Below are 22,289 nucleotides of genomic sequence, written 5' to 3'. Positions count from 1 at the left end.
ATTATATATATATATATAATCCTATATGTTACAATTATGTTTATGAAAATGTAATTATTATTAACATATATTTTTAATATAGAATGAATAACAGCCTCAGTGAGATACAAGCTGATATACAACGTTTAGCTAATCAACAAAATCAAATACAACAACAGCACTTAATGACACAGCATCAACAACAAATGCAACAACAATTGCAACAATTGCAAAGCCTTAGTCAGCAGCATATACAAGTAAGATATTTTTTTGGATAAATTTCTTTATTTTTCTTAATTTGAAATATTTTCATTTTTTAGTCCTATGGTATGCCTCCGATGAGTACATTAAATCCGAGAATACAAGATTCTCAACAGTCACAGTTTTATTTGCACGATCAACCACAATTACAAAGGAGAACATGGGGACAACCACCGCCAAGTCAAAATTTAGCTAACGAAATGAATGTTGGATACCAACAATCTATTGATTCACGATTCAATCCACAATCCACTGGTAAATCTCTTGGTCATTCATATATTACTTATCATTTTATTATTCAATATCTTATTGAAATATTTCCAATAATTTATAGCTTATCAACAAGATATGCGTTTATATCAAGATACAAGAAGTTGGAATACTCATCCATCACAACAAAAAGGTTTTGTATTTCATGAAACATCTCAAGAGCCAAGGTATCTTAATGGTGGAGATCATAGTCTTTGTAATAATCAAATGAATCAGCCTGTTTCAACTTATCCAACGTCTGCATCACTTTTTAATCAAACTGCATCAACGACTGCTAGTCCACAACATCGTAATGCCGTAAGATTATTTTATTGGTTGAAATATAAAAGAAAATATTAGAACTAATAATAATTATATTTATTTATATATTTTACGCATTATAGATTCATCGAATAAGTCAGTTAATGAGCGAAAGTCCAGAATCTAAAAGGCCGACTATACATCATATTCCAATGACATGTGAAAGTCCAACTGAAAAAAGGCAATGTGCAACTTTACATACTCCTGTTCCAGCTCCACCTGTTGATGATATGAAACCACAAAATATATCGTTCATTGGTTAATACATATATTTATATATCAATTGAACAAAAAAATAATTGAATTAATATATCTCTAATCCGAGATAATAATTTTTAGGGAACGACGATGAAGTCGTAGAAGGTATACGTGGTTTGCATATTACTTCAGGTAGTCGAACATACAGGATACCATCTCCAACTAGGCCTTCGATATCACGAAATTCTTTTCAACCTCATCCATCCCTCAGAGAAGCAACACCATCTCCTTCGAGAACCCCAGAAGTTACACCGCTTGATCCTACAGATGCCGGTGAAAAGGGTTTCTACATTTCATTTGATAACGATGTGCCTAAGAAGCCAAAACCAACTCTTAGAGTTAAAAGAACATCTCCGAAGAAGGTAATTATTCTAAACATATTTTTTAAAAAATTGATAAAACCTGATTTGTCTCAAGTATTGAAAAAAAAAAAAATATATATATATATATATATGTCTTCGTTATTACATACAATAATTATTTTGTAGGAAAGAAACGTGTCTTCTTACATAGAACACGAAGATTTCGGGGTACGTACAGAATCACCACCTGTTAGTGTCACAGAAAGACAAAAATTATTGGAAGCACAGAGAGATTTTGAAAGAGAAAGGCAACGTCAAGCCGAAAAGAGAGAATTTCATAGACAAGAAATAAGAGATAGAGAATTACAAAATGAAATATATAGAGAACGTCAAAGAGAAAGGCAACGTGATAGTAGTACGGAAGGTCGTCAATCTAGTAGTGCTGGTTTAGTTATTGGAAAACAATTAACAAATCCTGATCCAGTGAGTCTGTGTTTATAAATGATATATAATTAAAATGTTAAATGTATAATTGATGATAATTTATTATTACATATCTAATATTTTTAGAATTCATTAGACGAAATGGAAAGAAAGAAGGAACGTATAATGTTACTGTCGCTACAGAGAAGACAACAGCAAGAAGAAATGAAAGAAAGAAAGGAAGCCGAAGCTCAAGCACGTAGAGAACAAGAGAAATTAAAAGCAGAAGAGAGAGCACGTAAGAAGGAAGAGGAAAGACAGAGGAGAGCAAATATTTTAGAACAATATAAAGTTAAGAAAGCTATTGAGGAAGCTGAAAGAGAAGTAAGCATTCAATTAAATTATATATTTGCTGATAATGATGATTATTACTTTGTTGACGTTTTTTTTTTCTTCTTTCATTCTTTCTTTTTTTTTTTTTTTTACATCGTATCCCTATTCAATCTTTAGGGAAAAGTCATTGACAAGGAATTGTTGAATGCAATAAAACCAACCAAATTACGTAATAAGACTGCAACGACGCGTCCACGACCAAAGACAATTCACGTAGACGCTGGTACGGAATTGGATTCTGGAGCTCTTACGCCTAGTCGTGGAAAGAAAGGTTCTTCCTCTAATTTGAGTACAGGTAGGTTTGATTATACACCTGCATCACGGTTGTTTAGTTAATTGTTTCTTCAAGTCATTCGTTGTTCTTTTTTTTCTCTTTCTTCTTTTTTTCTTCTTTTTTTTTTTCTTCCTTCCTTTTTCTTTTTTTTTTTTTTTTTTTTTTTTTTTTTTTTGAGGAGATGAGATTATGTATAAAATACATAGATAGTCAGAATGAATGTATTTGTTGATAGAATCATTTGTTAATAAAAAAAAAATATCTTTCCAATTTGTATCCTAATGAATTTATACATACTCGAATCTCTGATAATATAGTATAATCAATGTTGCAACATGTGTAATTCACCCATATCATCATTGTAATAATCTAATGATAGTAACAATATCTTAATGTTGTAATGTTGCATATTTAGTCTTTGCATGGCGAAGATTCGAATAAAAGATATATTTGATTCTTTTTTTCTTTTTTTTTTCTTTTTTTCTTTTCTTCTTTTTGCAAGATCAATTTTGTATTTTTGTTTGTTTGTTTTCTCTTTTTTTTTTTTTTTTTTTTTTTTTTTTTGTGGTATTTTGATTATAATTATTCTCACGAGTAATATCACCCAGTCACGTGTCCACTACGCTACAAATTTTCTTATATGTGCTACCACGTTACGCTACAGTTGATAGCGTAATAATATCATTAGATATTCGTTAGATATTCGTGTAAAATAATTAATCACAATTGTATAGATCTTTATTTTTTTTTTTTTTTTTTTTTTTTTTTTTTTCTAAATGACATATATACATATATACATATACTGTCAAAAAGCGAAACTAGAGTAGCAAAAGAAAATTCTAGCTGATTGTTGTGCACTAACACACTTACTATAGCGTCGCTGACTTCCCCAACGATGAGGCGAGACTACTACCGAGGCTCGCAGGACAGTCTTACTGCTGCTCACCTTGATGATCGACGTTCCGGCCCCCTTTATCGGGGCGGCAGCCTCAGGGGTATGCACTACACACACTCCACTCCCATTAACTAAATAAGTAGCACCAAAGAAATCTCTCAATATATAACTATTGCACTTTTCAATTGGAAGATGATAAATATTTTCTAATGACTTATTCATTTCAAAAAAGAAAAAAAAAAAAAAAAAAAAAAAAAAAAATTGTTGATTATAAGATTACAATGTTTTAATCAAGATTTATTATTTACAACGTTAAGAATATAAATATGATTTCATATATATATATACGTCTTTTTAATAATAATAAACAAAAAAATTTTTAAATACACAGATAAAATAATATTCTGCAAAAGGATATACTTCACAACATAAACAATATCAGGGATACATATAATTATATATACACATATATGTGTGTGTATGTGTGTGTATATATGTATATATTCTATACTACTACTTATTCCTTGTAGTATATAATACATATAATAATTTTTACTGTAACTATATTGACAATGTCTCTTAGATTAGTAGATAGTATTAGATTATATTTAATACTATATTATCTAATGATAATTATATTTTTATTTCTATCGATGTTAATAATACGATACGATTAAATTAATTATTTAATCAAAATCATAATGGTTAAAAATTAAAGTCGAATTTATGGAATAATTAATCAATGTGCGGTGTCTATGAGTAATACGAAGAGTTACTTAAGAGAAATGACTTACATCGACGAACTACTTCATAAAATTAAATTCAATTATGAACCATTACTCCAAACTAATGATTGAACGACTAATTTAATTGTTAATGGAATGAATTATTATTGGCTAACATTGTATGTAGTAAGTTGTTTGATTTTGTTTTTGTTTTTTTTTTTTTTTGTTTTCTTTTTCTTTTTTTTTTCTTTTTTGTTTTTCTTTTTGTTGTCACTGCACTCTACTTTTTTTTTGTTTTTTTTTTTTGTTTTTTTTTTGTTTTCCCTTTATATATTATCGTGCATGCTTGAGATTGTTTTTTGAATATATCTATATTGGTAAATAATATTGTAGTTAAAGTTGTTATATTAGTTTATATTTATAAATTTGTATCATTAATGAACTCGATTGTAATAGCGCTATCCCTATTTTAGTATCTTCCGTAGATTCACCCGATGATGGTAGAGGTTCATCTCCCTGTCGAAGCGTTAAACAACTTGGAAGACGTGGTTCCTACAAAACATCAAGAGGTGGGTTTAATATCGTTTATAGAAAGAATGCTTAAATGATGTTTTTTCTTAAACGTTTTGCTTGACGAAAGTAGATTCATTGCAGGATGTAAATCTATCTATCACTGGTATGGGCGCCTACGTATAAATCTTACAAATGTTTGAACGTTTTATTAGACTTATTTAATTATTATTCTCCAAATGACTCTGAACAAGGTTATTTGAGGGGTATGAATTTATTTTTAAGTAGCGCCTTTCGTAGTAGTTATATATATTTCAGTTGGAACGCAACATTATTCTGCACCAATACTGCACCGGCTACTTGAGTTTTCGATATTCCCAGCGGACATGGCTCGTAGTTAGACTCATCCCCCCTGATGCAATGACGTACGATTGAAGCATCCCCTACTATTAATCCCCGATCGTACATGGCGTTAAGTGTAACAAGGTAAACGTTGCATTATTGCAGATGTGCAGGAGCCTCAGCAACAGGTTAGAGGCAGGCCTAAATACCCGACTTACCAAAACTTTAAGGGAAGAAAATCTAATTCCTTGATGAATTTGTGTGGTAAGAAGCACCAAGTGACTTGGAATATCGTTAAATCTCCCCTCCCCCCTTTTTTCTCTATCATGTGCAAAAGTCTTAAATGTCCTACACGCCGTTCTAATTTTTATGTAGGCAATAGCAATTACACGTATATATGTAGTAGCATGGTGGCAGATTGGAGCACAAATGGCAATGATATTCATATACACACAAACACACACATATATATACACCCGCGCGCGTTTGAGTAGCCATGTTTTTTTTTTTTTCTTCTTGTGTGCCGTCAAAGTTTCACCAATATTATCATTTACTTTCCTTCCTTTGTGATTTAACGAATTCTTCTATATGATTTTCACAATGTTTATGTTAAATTGATCGATCATTATTGAAAATTTTATTGATCTTTTTATATATCGGTGTAACTTTGACCATGTCATTCATAAGATATTTCATTTGCTATTGTAGATAATTTTCAGTTGAGGCTTCTTGGGCTTATTGTTGTACAGCATTTGGTTATGGGTACATGTCTCTCTTCAGTGTCTTTTCAGATTATTGTTGGTGGCTCCAGTTCCCATTAAAAAAAGAAAAAACCTCTCACTTTGACTCACATTCTGAGTCCTGTATCATATCAATTATCCCATCACATTATCTCAGATATATATTTGTTTATACCATTCCTATTTGTTTTTTTTTTTTTTTATTTCCAGGTGTTATTATGATATTAAAAGTATAGCAAATTCATGAAATGTTTTAGCTTCGAATAATAATTATTAGATTAGTATTTCGATCATTCCTTGCTTTTATGCTTTATAAATCGAAGCGTTTATGAATTTGGTATACATACCTTATCTGTCTAATGTTGTAAATAAACAAACAAAAAATAGAATATCAACAATCAAAGTTTCGCTATAAGTGAAATTTTGAATGTTAAATAAGAAATTTTAAAAATCAATAAATTATAGGTAAAATTCGAGAGTTAAGAAAAAACAAAAAAAAAAAAAAAACGTTCGCTAGTTAATCAATTAATCTATCCCAGATAAAATTAGTACTTTAGAATAAAAGCAGTAGTTTTGTTTGTTAACAATTTATTATTATTAGATTATATTCCAAATCATAAATTTATATTATCGAAAAGAAAAAGTGTGAAGATCATATAGTATATAATTTAAGAGCTTTTTTTATAAATGTTAAGCGATTTTTCTATATATTGGACGCAAGCTTATGAAGATGGATATTTTTGAAGTGAGCAGGTTATCAATCACTCTCTCGTAAGTCTAACAAGTGACTAATATCTTTTGAATTTACTAAGAACTAACAGTTCAAAGACTTTATCGAGTTCTTATTCCGTATTCTTTCTCGCTTGGATGGGTCAACAAGAATAATAATAATAATAATAATAATAATGATAATAATAATAATAATAATAATAATAATAATAATAATAATAGTAATAATAATATTAATATTAATATATTAATAATAATAATAATAATAATAATAATAATAATAATAATAATAATAATAAAGGCTCTCTCTGACAATTTATAAGTGACAGTTCAAGTTCACTTTGTTTTTCTGTTTCAATATGGATAATCTACGTATGTCCGTATTTTTCTATCATTTATTTCTATCTTCATACGTCGAGCTTGCGTTCACAGGTTCGAGTAGTGATCAAGACGGTATGATGTGTCGGTACACAGATACGGATAGCGGATTGGGTCGAGCAACACCACCTAGACGTGCACCTAGTCCTGGTATGGGAAGTATGAGACATCTTCCATCACCATCGGGTCCTGGATCCTTACCACCTGGTCTGATGACGAAAAGAAGAGTCTTTGACGATGGTAGCAGCGATATCAGCAGTACACCGAGTTCGATGATGGATTATAGTGGTAAATTTAATAAAAAAAAAAAAAAAAAAAAAAAAAAGAGAAAAAAAAATACTCTGATGGTCGATTTTTCTTTTTTATTTTATTTTATTTTATTTTATTTATTTTTTTTTCTTGTTTTTTAACAAACTTTTATTATAAAAAAATTTGTGTATCTTATTTTAAAGGTCCAAGATTGTATAAACAACCTACAACTAAATCGAACCGTGGTATTATGTTGAATGCTGTTGAATATTGCGTGTTTCCTGGTACAGTAAATAAAGAAGCCAAGAGAAAGGTTTTAGATGAAATAGCCAGATCGGAAAGTAAACATTTCCTCATATTGTTCCGAGATGCTGGTTGTCAGTTCCGTGCTCTCTACTCTTACTGTCCAGATCGAGAAGAAGTATCGAAGTTGTATGGTACTGGACCTAAACAAGTCTTCGATAAAATGTTTGATAAGTTCTTTAAGTAAATATCCTGTTTATTTTTTAAACAAAAAAAAAAAAAAAAAAAAAAAAAAAAGAAAAAAGAAAAAAAAAACAATACAATACTGTTGTTATTCAGAAATTTTATTATAAAGGAGTAATATTTTTTGTTTTCATTAAAAAAAAAATAATTATTCTTTTAGATATAATTCTGGAGGGAAGTGTTTCTCCCAGGTTCACACAAAGCATCTTACAGTAACCATAGATGCCTTTACGATACACGACAGTCTTTGGCAAGGTAAAAAAGTGAATTTACCAAACAAAAAGAACATGCCTCTCGTCATATAGTTTTACACAAGTGTCACTCTTAACATTATGCTACCATATGCCCTTCGTTATTTATAGTTACTATTTTAATACAGGCCCATATTAAATTAATGCAAACGTTGCGTTCTTAGTCAATTTTATAAGGACACCCGATGGATCGGTGCTGACTCGATTATTAATTATGTTACGTTAGTTGTGCGATTATCCCAAGATTTTCTGCGGGATTTTTTTTTTTTTTCTTTTTCTTTTTCTCTCTCTCTCTCTCTCTCTCTCTCTCTCTCGCTCTCGCTCTCTCTCTCGCTCTCTCTTGCTTTTATAAGATCGCACGAATTATATTTTTAAACGAACAACGTCATTAGAATTTTTCTTTATTAACTTTTCTCATTCTCTCTTTTATTTTTCATTTTCTATCTTTCTTTTTTTTTCTTTCTTTCTTTCTTTCTTTCTATCTATCGTACTTTTCTTTATTTTGTCTCTCATAATTTTCTATTGCGTTGATCTCAGCACCGATTTTTGTGTCATAAGATTACCAATATCTACGATAGGAACGGTTTGTTACCGATGCGTAATATTCGTGCGGATTAACTCTCGACATGTAATCTCGTAATCACATAAACTGCTGTGTTGCAAATGGAACGCATGACTGATATCAACGTGTTATTCATTTTCCTAAGTTCACTTTTGCAAAGGGGGGAAAGAGAGAAAGAGAGAGAGAGAGAGAGAGAGAGAGAGAGCCAGGATTATCGCATTTTCATGTTAACAAAAAAGTCTTGTCTTATTAGTGCATATAAATGATGTGATTCGCACAGGTTTTTTCCATCTTTTTTAGATTTAACAACAACAAAAAATATGTGAATTAATATTATTTTTATTATTATTATTATTATTAATATTATTATTATTATTATTATTAATATTAATATTATTATTATTATTATTATTATTATTATTATTATTATTATTATTATTATTATTATTATTATTATTATTATTATTATTAATATTATTAATCTAGTACGATTGGCTTTTACGAACAGTTAAAAATTAAGCAGACGAGGGATCATTAATTTTCACATATGTCATATATTAATGTATTAAAAGACACAAGAGTGATACTGTCATTAATGTTGTTATTTATATTTCGAAAATAAATTAAGCTTTAGCTCGCTTCATTTTACAATTTAAAAGTAATCATTTCTTATTTCCTTTTTCATTTCTTAATATTTGTGTATATATATACCTTATAAGGTATATATATATATATACCTTAACAAAGGCTAAAATCATTAACATTTCCAATTAACTTGTATTAGATCAAAGTTGATAAATGATTCTTCGTCTTGCATAGTATTTGCAACTGTTGACAGTTGTAGGATATAATGTAATTTGTAATTTGTAATTTGTAATTTGTAATTTGTTTGAGGAGAAGAATGTGTAAGGAGAACAGCTCACAGACTATAAAAGTAGTTTTGTAAATAAATAAGTTGAGAATGAAAATTAGTGAAAAAAATACCAAATCAGCCTTATGGTCAATCTGGGCATAGTATATATATATATGTGCATACACATATATGTGTGTGTATGTATATACATATATATATGTATATATATATATATATATATATATATATACATATATATGTATATATATACCTCGTGCAAGAATGTTTTTCTTTATGATACAAAGAGTATATGCATGAATTCGAATTGAACTATAAAATGTGCCGTCAAATGTATACTGCTGAGAAAAAAAAAGTGATTGTAACTTGTCAACGAGAAATGAAAAAGAAAAAAAAAAGAAAAAAAAAAGAAAAAGAACTCGACTAATATTTATTTTTGATTACTAACAAATTCTGTCGTCTATTGTAAACCCGTAGTTTTTCACACAATGTCTCCATCCCTTTCTTTATCAATTAAAATTACTCTTTGTGATCATCTTGTAAGAGGATAATGGAATATGGTCGGTGTCTTGTGTCGCTATCAATATAATTTATATATACCATATTCCAGGATATTTATACAAGATTATAATTGACAAAAAAATCATTTCTATAAATTATTGTAATTTTTCTTTGATTTGATTGATAAAACACCATCCATAGTCTGTGTTCCTCAAAGAAAAAGAAAAAGAAATTGAACGAAAGATATGAGAGATCTCTTAGAAGAAAAAAAAAAAAAAAAAAAAAAAAAAATTACGCGTAGGGACGATCATTCTTCTTTTTCTTTTCTTTTCATTACTTTTATATCTTTTAATCTTTTATTTTATCTAAAGAGAATGATTTACAAATGAAAATTAAATTAATATCTTCTTAAATTTCTTTTGTTTTGTATCACAGAGAATGGTATATCTCATATCTTATTATTATTTTTTAGTGGCAAGTATGCCAATTGTAATTCTTCCTTTTTATTTTCTTTTAGACATACATACATACATATATATATATATATATATATATATATATATATATATATATATATATTTTATAAGAGAATGAGATATACCTGGTATGTATATTAATGATTAATTAGTTTGATAACATATAAATGAAAAACTATTTATATTGTGCCATAAATTTAACGTCCGCCTCTCAATTGCGATTGGCATTGGCTCTTTTTGTCTTTGGCAAATGACTAATCTTTTAATGAAAGAGTAAATACGAATTTTTTAATACGATATATTCCTATAGATACACGATGGGATAGTGTTTAGATAGAAACGCGAGAAAAATATTTTATAGATTAATATGGAGGGTCTATCATCTCTCATGTAATTCCTATTATTATAATTATATTTTCAATTGAGTATAATGATCATCGAATTAATTTTATTATTATTATTATTATTATTATTATTATTATTATTATTATTATTATTATTATTACTATTATTATTATTATTATTATTATTATTATTATTATTGTTATTATTATTATTATTATTATTATTATTATTATTATTATTATTATTATTATTATTATTGTAACATAATGTGTAAAAGTAACGTCAAAATATTTTGTTTTTAAAATGTTTTAATATAAATTTAATCAGATTAGATAGACCCTTCATATTTTTGTATGATTATAGACATACAGACAGACAGATACATGTACATCCATATACATACATACACAAACAGATACACACGGACACACATACAGTAAAAAGCATATTGATTAACATTAGAAACGAAAAAAATTATGCGACATATCGAATTTTCTTCAACTTTCTACGGTCATTCGAAAAAAAAAAAAAGAAAAAAAAAGATAATGTATGTATATTTTCCATTGGACAATATGAAATTGTGAATTTTGTCAAGTTTCAATTAGACAGTTCATTGTCCCTTAAAAGTTTTTTTAGTAGGGACTGAAAAAAAAAAAAAAAAAAGCAAAAGACAAAAGATAAAATCCGTCAACTGTGGTATCCGAAGAGTGTCACTTATTATATTCGCTCTATTGTAAATCTATTTAATTAATTAATTAATTAATTAATACATACATTCATTCATTCATTCATTCATTCATACATTCATTCATTAATTAAAATATATTGTCGTGAAATGGTGAGAAGTAGAAAAAGCTGTGAGCCGCCGGTGTCTCTCAGTTTTATGGTCCGATTTGACAATATTGAATATGAAAACACTATACGCCATAAAATGACTTTAATAAGATTTGAGATGCGAGGAGTAGTTGTAATAAGTTCACGACGATGACGATGACGATGACGATGACGACGACGACGACGAGGAGATTAATAATGATGAGAAACGATAAAATAAAAAGAAAAAAAAAAAACGAAAAAAAAAACAAAAAAAAACAAAAAACTAAAAATTATAATATATACATGCATATATATATGTATACATATGTATACATATATATATATACATATGTATATATATATATGTATATATATATGTATATATAGTCACTAATTTTAAGAGTCAACGAGAGACCATTTGGCTTTATGGGAGGAAGAAAATTGAATACGAAAAGAGCTACGAAAAAAATACGAAAGTTATAATGTAGCTAAAAATTGAAAGGTGATTGCTTGTGCTTGATATTTATATTTTTCAAAGGGGGCGATATATTATTAGTGAGCTGTTGGATTTGACGTTTAATGCATACTGTTTTAAACAAACAAAAAAGAAAAAAGGAAAATGCTAAGCGAGCGAGAGAATGTGAGAGAGAGAGAGAGAGAGAGAGAGAGAGAGATAGAAAGAAAAAGATTAAAATAAAAACTGGACTACTGACGCATTTGTACGCTGCAGTAATCGCGCTTACTAATAATAAAGAATTACCTTTATGTAATAATTGTTCATTTTTATTATTACAAGAATATTGTCAAATCATTTATTTTCAATTAATCCATACTTGTAAATATTACGGTTTTATATACATGATATATGAACGAAACTATTGCTTAATATATATATATATACATATATATATTATTATATATTATATATATATATATATACATATATATTATATATTATATATATATTATATATATATATATATATATATATATATATATATATATATATATATATATATATTAAATGTAACAAATTAAATTTCGATCCTATTTTATTGTCAGCATCTTGCAGCGAATGTCATTAATAAAATAATAAAATGTATTTGTAATAGATTCTTTTCCTTCTTATATTTATCAAGATAAAATTAAAACCATAAATGGCATATAGTGAACTTCCTTCTTGATAAAATTATAATTACACTATTTATTAGTTTTATATTATCTCAATGTATTTATTATAGAGTGAAGTATCATTAGTGATAGTAATGTTTAAATTTAGTGCACTCAGTGGCACATTTAACAAAAGTAAGCAGATAACATATGCAGGTAATAATCCTTTAAATCATTTGAAAAAATTAACGTAATTCTAAAAAAATGTTTTCTGATTTACAGGAAATACAAATAAGCGATTAGCTTATTGGATACTCTTTTAGAATATACAAAAAAAATCATCCAACCATTTTGAGAGTACATAAACGGAGTCAATATTAGAGATCAATAATACGATTGCATAAAAGCATTATGAAATATTATCAGAAGGGTGGAAACGCTTAAAGATCATCAAAAATCATCATCTTTGGATATACACCCAGTTCTGAAACAATCAGGATCATCGCAAAAGCTAGAAATGATGTACATAATTGAAAAATACAATTATTTGCTAAAGTAATACCCAAAATAACACTTTAAAAAATAAAATTACATACGTATTATGTATTATATCATAGAGCAATATGTCTTATAATTATAAAGTAAAATATATTTTCCATGTATAAATAATAATAGTGAAAATAAATATTTAACTTTAATAGAAATTCAATGTGTATTCAATAAAATCCTATCATTATTCCTCCTCCACGACTTACCTAAGAGAAATCGATCCATCAATTTTTGTTCTCCACTAAGTCATGGTAACCAAGAAATAAATTTCAAATTTTGGACAACACGAAAAATTTTCTCGCAAATTTGCATTTGTATCAAGATCACATAACGCGCGTAGAGGTGACACGCGAGAACGTACCACCTCCTGGTAAGTAATATTCTCCTGTTCAAAAATCCAAATTACAGGGAGCGCAAAAGTTTTTCCCGTAAAACCGGATTTGTAACAGGATCATATGACTTGCAAGGAGGTAGCACGTTCTCGCGTACCACCTCCTGGTAAGTTATATTCTCCTGTTCAAAAATCCTAATTACAGGGACCGCGAAAAATTTTCCCGTTAAACTGGAATTGTAACAGGATCATATGACACGCGAAGAGGTGGCACGCGAGAACGTACCACCTCCTGGTAAGTTATATTCTCCTGTTAAAAAATCCAAATTACAGGGACAGCGAAAAATTTTCCCGTAAAACCGGATTTGTAACAGGATCATATGACTTGCAAGGAGGTAGCACGTTCTCGCGTACCACCTCCTGGTAAGTTATATTCTCCTGTTCAAAAATCCAAATTACAGGGACAGCGAAAAATTTTCCCGTAAAACCGGATTTGTAACAGGATCATATGACTTGCAAGGAGGTAGCACGTTCTCGCGTACCACCTCCTGGTAAGTTATATTCTCCTGTTCAAAAATCCTAATTACAGGGACCGCGAAAAATTTTCCCGTAAAACTGGAATTGTAACAGGATCATATGACACGCGAAGAGGTGGTACGCGAGAACGTACCACCTCCTGGTAAGTTATATTCTCCTGTTCAAAAATCCTAATTACAGGGACCGCGAAAAATTTTCCCGTAAAACTGGAATTGTAACAGGATCATATGACACGCGAAGAGGTGGTACGCGAGAACGTACCACCTCCTGGTAAGTTATATTCTCCTGTTCAAAAATCCAAATTACAGGGACAGCGAAAAATTTTCCCGTAAAACCGGATTTGTAACAGGATCATATGACTTGCAAGGAGGTAGCACGTTCTCGCGTACCACCTCCTGGTAAGTTATATTCTCCTGTTCAAAAATCCTAATTACAGGGACCGCGAAAAATTTTCCCGTTAAACTGGAATTGTAACAGGATCATATGACACGCGAAGAGGTGGTACGCGAGAACGTACCACCTCCTGGTAAGTTATATTCTCCTGTTCAAAAATACAAATTACAGGGACAGCGAAAAATTTTCCCGTAAAACCGGATTTGTAACAGGATCATATGACATGCAAGGAGGTAGCACGTTCTCGCGTACCACCTCCTGGTAAGTTATATTCTCCTGTTCAAAAATCCTAATTACAGGGACCGCGAAAAATTTTCCCGTAAAACTGGAATTGTAACAGGATCATATGACACGCGAAGAGGTGGTACGCGAGAACGTACCACCTCCTGGTAAGTTATATTCTCCTGTTCAAAAATCCAAATTACAGGGACAGCGAAAAATTTTCCCGTAAAACCGGATTTGTAACAGGATCATATGACTTGCAAGGAGGTAGCACGTTCTCGCGTACCACCTCCTGGTAAGTTATATTCTCCTGTTCAAAAATCCTAATTACAGGGACCGCGAAAAATTTTCCCGTAAAACTGGAATTGTAACAGGATCATATGACACGCGAAGAGGTGGTACGCGATAACGTACCACCTCCTGGTAAGTTATATTCTCCTGTTCAAAAATCCTAATTACAGGGACGGCGAAAAATTTTCCCGTAAAACCGGATTTGTAACAGGATCATATGACTTGCAAGGAGGTAGCACGTTCTCGCGTACCACCTCCTGGTAAGTTATATTCTCCTGTTCAAAAATCCTAATTACAGGGACCGCGAAAAATTTTCCCGTAAAACTGGAATTGTAACAGGATCATATGACACGCGAAGAGGTGGCACGCGAGAACGTACCACCTCCTGGTAAGTTATATTCTCCTGTTAAAAAATCCAAATTACAGGGACAGCGAAAAATTTTCCCGCAAAACCGGATTTGTAACAGGATCATATGACTTGCAAGGAGGTAGCACGTTCTCGCGTACCACCTCCTGGTAAGTTATATTCTCCTGTTCAAAAATCCTAATTACAGGGACCGCGAAAAATTTTCCCGTAAAACTGGAATTGTAACAGGATCATATGACACGCGAAGAGGTGGCACGCGAGAACGTACCACCTCCTGGTAAGTTATATTCTCCTGTTCAAAAATCCAAATTACAGGGACAGCGAAAAATTTTCCCGTAAAACCGGATTTGTAACAGGATCATATGACTTGCAAGGAGGTAGCACGTTCTCGCGTACCACCTCCAGGTAAGTTATATTCTCCTGTTCAAAAATCCTAATTACAGGGACCGCGAAAAATTTTCCCGTAAAACTGGAATTGTAACAGGATCATATGACACGCGAAGAGGTGGTACGCGAGAACGTACCACCTCCTGGTAAGTTATATTCTCCTGTTCAAAAATCCAAATTACAGGGACAGCGAAAAATTTTCCCGTAAAACCGGATTTGTAACAGGATCATATGACTTGCAAGGAGGTAGCACGTTCTCGCGTACCACCTCCTGGTAAGTTATATTCTCCTGTTCAAAAATCCTAATTACAGGGACCGCGAAAAATTTTCCCGTAAAACTGGAATTGTAACAGGATCATATGACACGCGAAGAGGTGGTACGCGATAACGTACCACCTCCTGGTAAGTTATATTCTCCTGTTCAAAAATCCTAATTACAGGGACGGCGAAAAATTTTCCCGTAAAACCGGATTTGTAACAGGATCATATGACTTGCAAGGAGGTAGCACGTTCTCGCGTACCACCTCCTGGTAAGTTATATTCTCCTGTTCAAAAATCCTAATTACAGGGACCGCGAAAAATTTTCCCGTAAAACTGGAATTGTAACAGGATCATATGACACGCGAAGAGGTGGTACGCGAGAACGTACCACCTCCTGGTAAGTTATATTCTCCTGTTCAAAAATACAAATTACAGGGACAGCGAAAAATTTTCCCGTAAAACCGGATTTGTAACAGGATCATATGACTTGCAAGGAGGTAGCACGTTCTCGCGTACCACCTCCTGGTAAGTTATATTCTCCTGTTCAAAAATCCTAATTACAGGGACCGCGAAAATTTTTCCCGTAAAACTGGAATTGTAACAGGATCATATGACACGCGAAGAGGTGGTACGCGAGAACGTACCACCTCCTGGTAAGTTATATTCTCCTGTTCAAAAATCCTAATTACAGGGACAGCGAAAAATTTTCCCGTAAAACCGGATTTGTAACAGGATCATATGACTTGCAAGGAGGTAGCACGTTCTCGCGTACCACCTCCAGGTAAGTTATATTCTCCTGTTCAAAAATCCTAATTACAGGGACCGCGAAAAATTTTCCCGTAAAACTGGAATTGTAACAGGATCATATGACACGCGAAGAGGTGGTACGCGAGAACGTACCTCCTCCTGGTAAGTTATATTCTCCTGTTCAAAAATCCAAATTACAGGGACAGCGAAAAATTTTCCCGTAAAACCGGATTTGTAACAGGATCATATGACTTGCAAGGAGGTAGCACGTTCTCGCGTACCACCTCCAGGTAAGTTATATTCTCCTGTTCAAAAATCCTAATTACAGGGACCGCGAAAAATTTTCCCGTAAAACTGGAATTGTAACAGGATCATATGACACGCGAAGAGGTGGTACGCGAGAACGTACCACCTCCTGGTAAGTTATATTCTCCTGTTCAAAAATCCAAATTACAGGGACAGCGAAAAATTTTCCCGTAAAACCGGATTTGTAACAGGATCATATGACTTGCAAGGAGGTAGCACGTTCTCGCGTACCACCTCCTGGTAAGTTATATTCTCCTGTTCAAAAATCCTAATTACAGGGACCGCGAAAAATTTTCCCGTAAAACTGGAATTGTAACAGGATCATATGACACGCGAAGAGGTGGTACGCGAGAACGTACCACCTCCTGGTAAGTTATATTCTCCTGTTCAAAAATACAAATTACAGGGACAGCGAAAAATTTTCCCGTAAAACCGGATTTGTAACAGGATCATATGACTTGCAAGGAGGTAGCACGTTCTCGCGTACCACCTCCTGGTAAGTTATATTCTCCTGTTCAAAAATCCAAATTACAGGGACAGCGAAAAATTTTCCCGTAAAACCGGATTTGTAACAGGATCATATGACTTGCAAGGAGGTAGCACGTTCTCGCGTACCACCTCCTGGTAAGTTATATTCTCCTGTTCAAAAATCCTAATTACAGGGACCGCGAAAAATTTTCCCGTAAAACTGGAATTGTAACAGGATCATATGACACGCGAAGAGGTGGCACGCGAGAACGTACCACCTCCTGGTAAGTTATATTCTCCTGTTCAAAAATCCAAATTACAGGGACAGCGAAAAATTTTCCCGTAAAACCGGATTTGTAACAGGATCATATGACTTGCAAGGAGGTAGCACGTTCTCGCGTACCACCTTCTGGTAAGTTATATTCTCCTGTTCAAAAATCCTAATTACAGGGACCGCGAAAAATTTTCCCGTTAAACTGGAATTGTAACAGGATCATATGACACGCGAAGAGGTGGTACGCGAGAACGTACCACCTCCTGGTAAGTTATATTCTCCTGTTCAAAAATCCAAATTACAGGGACAGCGAAAAATTTTCCCGTAAAACCGGATTTGTAACAGGATCATATGACTTGCAAGGATGTAGCACGTTCTCGCGTACCACCTCGTGGTAAGTTATATTCTCCTGTTCAAAAATCCTAATTACAGGGACCGCGAAAAATTTTCCAGTAAAACTGGAATTGTAACAGGATCATATGACACGCGAAGAGGTGGTACGCGAGAACGTACCACCTCCTGGTAAGTTATATTCTCCTGTTCAAAAATCCTAATTACAGGGACCGCGAAAAATTTTCCCGTAAAACTGGAATTGTAACAGGATCATATGACACGCCAAGAGGTGGTACGCGAGAACGTACCTCCTCCTGGTAAGTTATATTCTCCTGTTCAAAAATCCAAATTACAGGGACAGCGAAAAATTTTCCCGTAAAACCGGATTTGTAACAGGATCATATGACTTGCAAGGAGGTAGCACGTTCTCGCGTACCACCTCCTGGTAAGTTATATTCTCCTGTTCAAAAATCCTAATTACAGGGACCGCGAAAAATTTTCCCGTAAAACTGGAATTGTAACAGGATCATATGACACGCGAAGAGGTGGTACGCGAGAACGTACCACCTCCTGGTAAGTTATATTCTCCTGTTCAAAAATCCAAATTACAGGGACAGCGAAAAATTTTCCCGTAAAACCGGATTTGTAACAGGATCATATGACTTGCAAGGAGGTAGCACGTTCTCGCGTACCACCTCCAGGTAAGTTATATTCTCCTGTTCAAAAATCCTAATTACAGGGACCGCGAAAAATTTTCCCGTAAAACTGGAATTGTAACAGGATCATATGACACGCGAAGAGGTGGTACGCGATAACGTACCACCTCCTGGTAAGTTATATTCTCCTGTTCAAAAATCCAAATTACAGGGACAGCGAAAAATTTTCCCGTAAAACCGGATTTGTAACAGGATCATATGACTTGCAAGGAGGTAGCACGTTCTCGCGTACCACCTCCTGGTAAGTTATATTCTCCTGTTCAAAAATCCTAATTACAGGGACCGCGAAAAATTTTCCCGTAAAACTGGAATTGTAACAGGATCATATGACACGCGAAGAGGTGGTACGCGAGAACGTACCACCTCCTGGTAAGTTATATTCTCCTGTTCAAAAATACAAATTACAGGGACAGCGAAAAATTTTCCCGTAAAACCGGATTTGTAACAGGATCATATGACTTGCAAGGAGGTAGCACGTTCTCGCGTACCACCTCCTGGTAAGTTATATTCTCCTGTTCAAAAATCCTAATTACAGGGACCGCGAAAATTTTTCCCGTAAAACTGGAATTGTAACAGGATCATATGACACGCGAAGAGGTGGTACGCGAGAACGTACCACCTCCTGGTAAGTTATATTCTCCTGTTCAAAAATCCTAATTACAGGGACAGCGAAAAATTTTCCCGTAAAACCGGATTTGTAACAGGATCATATGACTTGCAAGGAGGTAGCACGTTCTCGCGTACCACCTCCAGGTAAGTTATATTCTCCTGTTCAAAAATCCTAATTACAGGGACCGCGAAAAATTTTCCCGTAAAACTGGAATTGTAACAGGATCATATGACACGCGAAGAGGTGGTACGCGAGAACGTACCACCTCCTGGTAAGTTATATTCTCCTGTTCAAAAATCCAAATTACAGGGACAGCGAAAAATTTTCCCGTAAAACCGGATTTGTAACAGGATCATATGACTTGCAAGGAGGTAGCACGTTCTCGCGTACCACCTCCTGGTAAGTTATATTCTCCTGTTCAAAAATCCTAATTACAGGGACCGCGAAAAATTTTCCCGTAAAACTGGAATTGTAACAGGATCATATGACACGCGAAGAGGTGGTACGCGAGAACGTACCACCTCCTGGTAAGTTATATTCTCCTGTTCAAAAATACAAATTACAGGGACAGCGAAAAATTTTCCCGTAAAACCGGATTTGTAACAGGATCATATGACTTGCAAGGAGGTAGCACGTTCTCGCGTACCACCTCCAGGTAAGTTATATTCTCCTGTTCAAAAATCCTAATTACAGGGACCGCGAAAAATTTTCCCGTAAAACTGGAATTGTAACAGGATCATATGACACGCGAAGAGGTGGTACGCGAGAACGTACCACCTCCTGGTAAGTTATATTCTCCTGTTCAAAAATCCAAATTACAGGGACAGCGAAAAATTTTCCCGTAAAACCGGATTTGTAACAGGATCATATGACTTGCAAGGAGGTAGCACGTTCTCGCGTACCACCTCCAGGTAAGTTATATTCTCCTGTTCAAAAATCCTAATTACAGGGACCGCGAAAAATTTTCCCGTAGAACTGGAATTGTAACAGGATCATATGACACGCGAAGAGGTGGTACGCGAGAACGTACCACCTCCTGGTAAGTTATATTCTCCTGTTCAAAAATCCAAATTACAGGGACAGCGAAAAATTTTCCCGTAAAACCGGATTTGTAACAGGATCATATGACTTGCAAGGAGGTAGCACGTTCTCGCGTACCACCTCCTGGTAAGTTATATTCTCCTGTTCAAAAATCCTAATTACAGGGACCGCGAAAATTTTTCCCGTAAAACTGGAATTGTAACAGGATCATATGACACGCGAAGAGGTGGCACGCGAGAACGTACCACCTCCTGGTAAGTTATATTCTCCTGTTCAAAAATCCAAATTACAGGGACAGCGAAAAATTTTCCCGTAAAACCGGATTTATAACAGGATCATATGACTTGCAAGGAGGTGGCACGCAATAACATGTTACCACCTGGTCAGTTATACTACCCTGTTAAGAAATTCGAATTATGGAGAACTCTGAAAATTTTCCTGCTTGTCGAGTTGTATCTGAATTACGTGATATGCAAAGAGATCACGATTTCATGTACAGATTTTTAGATACCGACGGAAGGTACAATACTAGTTTTCTGTTCTATCGATGTTGTTTATTGTTTGCATTTTCCGATGATGATATATTTGTTGTGTTTTATAGTTGACTGTTTTATCATTCTCGGGCGATAATAATAGATCATTGTTTTATCGGCTGGGTGTTTCATTCGGTAATGAAAACCTTATTTTCTAAAGCTAGGATCATGGAAAAATAACTTCATAGTCTTATTATAATACCCATAACGACTTTTTTATCATCAATAGATTATTTATTGTTATTCATTACCTTATATATATATATATATATATATATATATATATATATATATATATATATATATATATATATATATATAATCAAATAGTTTTTGGCCAAAAATACAACAATATACTTTAAGAGGATAAGGGAACAAAAAATGTTATAATTGTCCGAAATAAAATTTTTTTCATTTGGAAAATAATTTAAACATTAGAATAAAAAAATAGCAGCTCGACGAGTTAGTAGTAAGGTAGGTATATTATGTACTAAATGCAAAAAGTTACAATACATTAAATATTTTTTTTTCTCCTCATTTACTTCTTTCAACATTATCTCTCTCTCTCTCTCCCTCTCTTTTTTTTTCATAGTTTGTCTATCTTTTTTTTTGGTTTGTCGTAATAATTTCGTCCATAGTTTTACATACATACACACAAAATTTTATCCCAGACTGAAGTCACTATTTTTGCTAGAAAAGTTCGTCATTATATATTTTATAATCTAATCATTATTCTGGTGAGTGTGTGTGTGTCTGTGTCTATCTGTATGTGTATGTGTGTGCGCACGCACGCGCACGTGTGGATGCTGCATGGCTCTTATTATTATTTATTTTGTTTTGACCTTGAATATTTTATAATATTAATCATAATGACCCTCTCCCTCCCCATCCTCTCTCTCTCCTTCTCTCTTCTTCTTTTATAGAAATCAAAAAAATTGTATATTTTAAAATTTTACAAGAGTTGTTGTTCCTATGTAAAGGAATAATCCGCGTCACTGTAGATTTATTAATGCGTCTTTGACGGTCATTTTATACTCTACATATGTACTACATAAATATCTACATACATATATACACACGTATTCATTGGCAAATAAAAGGAAATAATAATTATATAAGCGACGATGTATTATACTCAGCAAAAAGTAACTAAAATTATGCTTAAGTTGCATCCTAATCTCTCTCTCTCTCTCTCTCTTTCTAAGTACAAACACAAACATAAATACACACACATATATGTATGTATGTATATATATATATATATATATATATATCTTTCTTTCTTTCTTTCTCTTTGTTATTCGTACTAAATCATAAAATTCGATTATTCTATCCTGCCAATTGATTTATCTCACATCAATTTGACAATCAGCTGATAAAAAGCACCGTACAAAAAATCTGGCAGAAAAATCGATATACATTTGTTATTAATCACTTGCGGTGCAAAGAAATTCACGGTTGACGTGCCATGCACGTC

The 22,289-nt window shown here is 32.7% G+C and overlaps 1 protein-coding gene across 23 annotated transcripts in view; it reads left to right on the top strand.

The window, feature by feature from the left end:
- LOC124955607 (patronin) overlaps positions 1-8,141 on the top strand; it is a 47,548-nt gene extending 39,407 nt beyond the window's left edge. For 10 of the 23 annotated variants that reach the window (XM_047510251.1, XM_047510253.1, XM_047510244.1 and 7 more), the window contains 14 exons: positions 83-236; positions 300-495; positions 575-807; positions 894-1,068; positions 1,150-1,430; positions 1,557-1,853; positions 1,941-2,177; positions 2,304-2,481; positions 3,336-3,455; positions 4,554-4,649; positions 5,098-5,196; positions 6,834-7,067; positions 7,232-7,514; positions 7,675-8,141. In XM_047510251.1, coding sequence (XP_047366207.1) covers positions 83-236; positions 300-495; positions 575-807; positions 894-1,068; positions 1,150-1,430; positions 1,557-1,853; positions 1,941-2,177; positions 2,304-2,481; positions 3,336-3,455; positions 4,554-4,649; positions 5,098-5,196; positions 6,834-7,067; positions 7,232-7,514; positions 7,675-7,819 — 2,728 coding nt within the window. In that variant the 3' untranslated portion in view covers positions 7,820-8,141. The other 13 variants (XM_047510246.1, XM_047510249.1, XM_047510245.1 and 10 more) reach the window with 12 other exon arrangements.
- Positions 8,142-22,289: the final 14,148 nt, after the last annotated feature.

Source organism: Vespa velutina, chromosome 19 (assembly GCF_912470025.1).
Source record: "Vespa velutina chromosome 19, iVesVel2.1, whole genome shotgun sequence".
Lineage (NCBI taxonomy): Eukaryota > Metazoa > Arthropoda > Insecta > Hymenoptera > Vespidae > Vespa > Vespa velutina.
The sequence above is the reverse complement of the archived record's forward strand: the minus strand, read 5'-3'. Positions and strand labels throughout refer to the sequence as shown.